This window comes from Manacus vitellinus, unplaced genomic scaffold (assembly GCF_001715985.3).
Source record: "Manacus vitellinus isolate BGI_N305 unplaced genomic scaffold, ASM171598v3 scaffold_12_pilon, whole genome shotgun sequence".
NCBI classification, from domain to species: domain Eukaryota; kingdom Metazoa; phylum Chordata; class Aves; order Passeriformes; family Pipridae; genus Manacus; species Manacus vitellinus.
The window spans coordinates 4,114,884-4,120,022 of record NW_021938949.1 but is presented as its reverse complement, the minus strand read 5'-3'; the positions used below and the strand labels follow the sequence as shown (position 1 = coordinate 4,120,022).

The 5,139-nt window shown below is 37.5% G+C and overlaps 1 protein-coding gene across 8 annotated transcripts in view; it reads right to left on the bottom strand.

Moving 5' to 3' along the window:
* Positions 1 to 232: 232 nt before the first annotated feature.
* The window catches only part of NKTR (natural killer cell triggering receptor), a 39,263-nt gene continuing 34,356 nt past the window's right edge, over positions 233 to 5,139 (bottom strand). For 6 of the 8 annotated variants that reach the window (XM_029965998.1, XM_029965999.1, XM_029966002.1 and 3 more), the window contains 2 exons: positions 4,458 to 4,556; positions 233 to 2,708 (listed from right to left, as the gene is read on the bottom strand). In XM_029965998.1, the coding sequence (XP_029821858.1) occupies positions 2,630 to 2,708; positions 4,458 to 4,556 (178 nt within the window). In that variant the 3' untranslated portion in view covers positions 233 to 2,629. The remainder of the gene's footprint in view (positions 2,709 to 4,457; positions 4,557 to 5,139) is intronic. The other 2 variants (XM_029966000.1, XM_029966001.1) reach the window with 1 other exon arrangement.

The window sequence follows — 5,139 nt, the reverse complement described above, 5'->3', positions numbered from 1 at the left end:
CTCAAATCACTTGGAAATTTCAAAATATTTGTTCCTCCAACGACTGTTATGTAAACCCAGTGCAGAGTCTCGCAGAGGAATCGTTCCTTATGTAGGTCAGGAAAAGGCAAACTCCTGCCCGAGTCTTGCAAGGGACAAAGGCAGATGCAGAAATTGAAGTATATTTTTCATTTTCCTGCCTGCTTCCCCTCGAGCGGCACTGGATTTTTCCAGATGTAGAGAAAAACAGCAGTTGCAGATATGTACAAAAGTTTATTTTACAAACAGCGACTACTTTGGAATAACAAAATTGCAAAAACATAGACCAAAGTTAGAAAACCAGCTCAGGGGGATGTTTTCTACCCGAAGCACAACTGAACAGAATTCACTAAGTGCCCCCAACCCTTCCCTCACCCCCCTCCCCAACCTGATGGAATTTCTTTATAAAGCTTTAATTCAAGATGTGAAAGACTTTAGTGGCACTGCAGTAATTTTTGATAACTACAGTTAATTGATTGACCATATTTCTATTACCTTTTCCTGACCTTAAAAACTCAGATCAGCTCTGATATATAACAGAAGTCTGATTCTGCTATTTTTTCCACTAATAAGTATCAAATGGTAACAGTTCTATTTGTATATTTTGTTACACATGAGCCCTCTAGTTCTATTTTCTTAGTAAGGGACAAACAAGTTACATTTGCAATGAAAATGATGAAAGTGCAACAAATGTTACTGAAATATTTGTTCAGGACTCTCAGATGGCTCCTGCTGTTAGAAACCTGTCTCTAAATGCATCCTGCCTCGAGTAAGAAATGTATTTAATGTTAGAAGGCATAAGAAGCTTACAAAAGATTGACTGGAAAGGGTTACATGCACACACTTTGTCACTAAACTACAAGTGTAGGAAGGGGGAAAGTTCAGAATTTTGGGTTCTCATAGAAAAGTGAAAAAACCTCTGTGGCAAATTCAGCTTCAGGAACGTGCACACAAACATCTTATTCAGCTGCTGACGGACAGAAATGGAGGGAATCATCACAGTCTGCAAACTTCCCTTTGAACTTGCTTTTCATGTTTCACAAGTGTATGAAAAAAATTATCTAATTTGGGGGTAGTTTAATTCAATCAAAGAGAGAATGAATTGATGCCTAAGCGAGAAATAACCACTTTTAATTTTCAAAGCTGTTGGGGCCTGATGAGATCACACACACCAAAAAAAAAAAAAATCATTTCCAGTATTTGAAAACATTTGAGAGAAATGAAAGCATCTCCAGATATTACAGAAAGTCAGTAATGAAAACTATTATGATACAACAGAGCTAGTTAGCTCTAATCAAACAATGTTAAGTCTGTTGTGTCACTACAGACCCCAATTTGCAGGTCACATTGTGCCATTAAAAATCTGGTTCTCAGTACACAACTTTCTAAACCCCTGAAAAACTTCACAAATTATTTTACAGCAACTCAGTCAGAATATTGCAAAACTTACTCAATGGTCTTCAGCTTAAATCTATTTATTTTTTTGCAAATACCTGGAACATGGAGTCATTTTTGGTAATAAACTTTCAAAGTAAAGTACTGTCCATGCTTTTTATCAGGCAACCCAGTATTTTTGTAGTCCCATCCTTTTAACAATCTAGAGTTCAGTATCTGCAGTATCAATATCTGATATTCCCTATATGGAACATAGGATGGGATACACCTACAGGCATTTCATAAAGGAACCTCTATAGTTGGTTTTCTCAAAAAATTATCAAAAAGTGTTTTGGACAAACTCATGACACACTCAATGCTTTAACAACACCCAAGATGTGGTGGAGGATGCCAAGCACTGTAATAGGAACTGAAATGAAAGTCAAGAAGTGTTTGGAAACACTTTTTTAGTCTCTGAAGGACACTGCTGTTTATCACAAAATTCATTTTTGAAACATAAAAAGTTTAGACAAGTTGGACATTAAGCTCAAAACTCATTCACATCCCACTTTTGCTCACTGCTTGTCAGTTTGACAATTCCCACTGTGCATCATCTCACCTTTTCCAGCAGAATTCCTCAACCTCACAGTTCAGGAAGGATTAAGACAGAGTGGCAGCTTTGTTTTCATCGCCTCTATCCTGTACAGAACGCAACAGTCGACAACCAAGACAGCACAGAATGCAGATTCCAGCATTAAAAAAAGCATTTTCATAAACTAGAAACGGCAGCCTCGGTAAGAAATGGACTTCACAGTTTAATAGTTGCTCACACACATTTCCCAGGAACAGGCACAAAGCCCTCAAGGTGTTTATTTATAAACAGACTCTGTTGCACCCGGAAAAGCGGTGGCAGCAATTCATCCATGGCTTGGAAAAGCTAATTCGAGGAAACAAAACTGCTGGGGTTTGGTTTTGTTTTTTTTTTAATTATCCTGTAAAAGTTGCATTTCACATAAAAAAATTAAAAAAATCAACTCAGCTGTGGAGCTCAGTCCTTCTCTCTGTGAGCACAGAGTCGAGCGAGTTCACCGGTAAATGGGAAAGTTTCAGCGAATTCAGCAACCAGCCTTCACCTGTGACACCATCAAAACAGTTTGGTTCTGTTGTTTGTTTTGTTTTTTTAATATAACACTGAAAAAAATGATGGAACACAGTTTTCATCCTCCCAGAAGTGTTTTCAGCTGTATCTGCTGCTCTCACTGGGGCTCCTGTTGTTGGAGTAGCTGCGATCGCTTTCGCTGTCGGAGCCGTAGGACCTGCCGAGAAAACAAAAAAGGTTCAAAAATGCCTCAGAACTGCTTCAGGTTTGAGCTTCAAATTCAAATTTGCATCGTGTGAAAAACATTGTTAAGATGGACACAGATAAGAAAAACAAACACAAGGTCTTTTACAGGGTGGTGTTTCTCATAACTGAAGAATTCACTAAAGGATACTCAAAATTGAAATAATAATTAACTTTACGTGGTGTTGCCCTGGATAACTCAAGGCAAGTTCTCTGTAACTTCTTGCTTTTTCTTTTACAGCTAAAAACCATCCAAAATTAATGTTTTTATAAATGCTAGTAGCTGACTGAGAAATATATTCTAACACATCTGATTTCATATTGCAAGCATCTCTCAACTAAGATAAGTTCACAAATCCTTGCTTCCTACATGTTGTATTTTCTTGTTTGAAGAAGGATCTTGAGAATTAGGCCCCAGAACCACAAGAACAGAGTGTGTGTGTCTCTGCAGTGTGGAAATTGTGTATTAAAATGGTTTGGCTTATCCAGAAGAATCCCAAGCTCAGCACCTGGCCAAACATCAACACAGAGTCCAGATGGTTTCAGACAAGCCACAGGAAATATTCCAATTACACAGAAATAAGCTTTCATTAGAGATTTTTTTTTTAGCCTCCTGCCTGCAAAGGAAGCTTTCTAAATGAAAGGTGAGCGTATCCTAATCCAATATTGCTTCTTTGAAGCTTCTCAACATAATAAGACAATGATTTTCCAAGTTTATTTCCACATTCTTTGTTAATCTAATTAATTTCCCCTCAAACACAAGATGAAAGTTGTCTTGTGGAAATGGGTGAGAGCAAAACCTTTAAGAGTTGCTATAAAGTTGGGAAAAAAATGAGCATGAGAAGGGCACAGGATGAAAATTTACAGCAGTTGTAGAGACCTGTATGATTTATGAGTAATAGGGGACATATTAAAAGGTATAAAACCAATCATCAGTGCTATTAAATCTATATCTCTCTATATCTCCTGCTCCACCTCTGATCTCTGTGAAATGTGCTCAGTTGCACTTCTGTAAATCCCCTGGACAGAGCAGAATAGAATTTATTCCAGATTCATCAGATTTGCAGGTAAAAATATTCTTTCAAAATACATTCTAGGAAGTTAAAAATTAAGTCTGGATTTCAGTGCAATTTTTTACTTTCCCTGCCAGATTGTTTTAAATCCATATTTGCAGTTGAAAGCAAAAAGAATTTACCATCCAATGGAATTCTTTGCATACCAAGCAGCTTTTAATCCATCACAGGGCATTTGATTTAAATCTTGTTAGTTTACTGTGTAGTTTTTAAAAATCACTTAATACTATTAAAAAAATTAGAAATCATAGAATCACAAAGGTTGGAAAAGACCTGCAAGACCACCAAGTCCAACTGTTAACCCAGCACCAGCACTGTCTTCTCCATTAAACCATGTCCTCAAGTGCCATTTCCACATGTTTTTTTTAACATTTCCAGGGATGGTGACTGGGAAAATGTGAAAATTTTGAATGCATTCAATACAATGAACTGGAACTCAAATCTTTCTTATCCTACTTCTTCCCCATCCTCATATTTGGCATGTGAGGAGTTCTGACTTCCTCACTCACACACACGCTTCGATTTTAATTGGTTTTAACTATTACTTTTTTTATGCTTGGGGGAAAAAAAACAGCACACTGGCCTTTCTTAAACATCACAGGTATGTGTTTAGCACATCTTTTCCCCACAAATCCAGTGCCAAACCACACCTGGATCTCCGATCGTAGCTCCGAGACCGTCGGTAGCTGTCACTCCTTTTACTCCTGCTCCGACTCCTGCTGTAGTAACTGTCATATGTGTAGGACCTACTTTAAAGGGAAAAGAAGGCAACTGTAAATTTATGATTTCTTGTCTAAAATGCTATTTTATATGCAGGCTCAAATGACATTTACATACAGAGATGAAGGGCTGGCTAGAAATTACTTTTGGAGGCTGCGGCAAACAATTCCGTGCTTTAGAAAAGTTTCAACACAGCAACAATTATCTTCAAAGCAGAAGTAAAAATGTCAAATTTACTAATCTAGAAAAGACACAATAAGCATCCATAAAGTTTTGTGGTTTCTCTTTTTTGTAGATGCTGTAAAAACATTGTTTGCTAATTTGAAAACCAGCAAAGTGATTCTGTTTATAAGTCAATTTTATTTTAACAAAAAAGGGGGATGTGTTCACTATTTCTCATATCATCACCTGTAACTGTAATGCTGGGACAATTTGGTTATTTCCAGCTTTTAAGTGCCTTATATTGATTTTGCTTTGATTCAAGCTGTTACAACAATATTATAGTTTTAAGGACCACAGATCCCTGGAAGTGTCCAAGGCCAGGTTGGACGAGACTTGGAGCAACCTGGGCTAGTGGAAAGTGTCCCTGCCCATGGCAGGTGGGTTGGAACT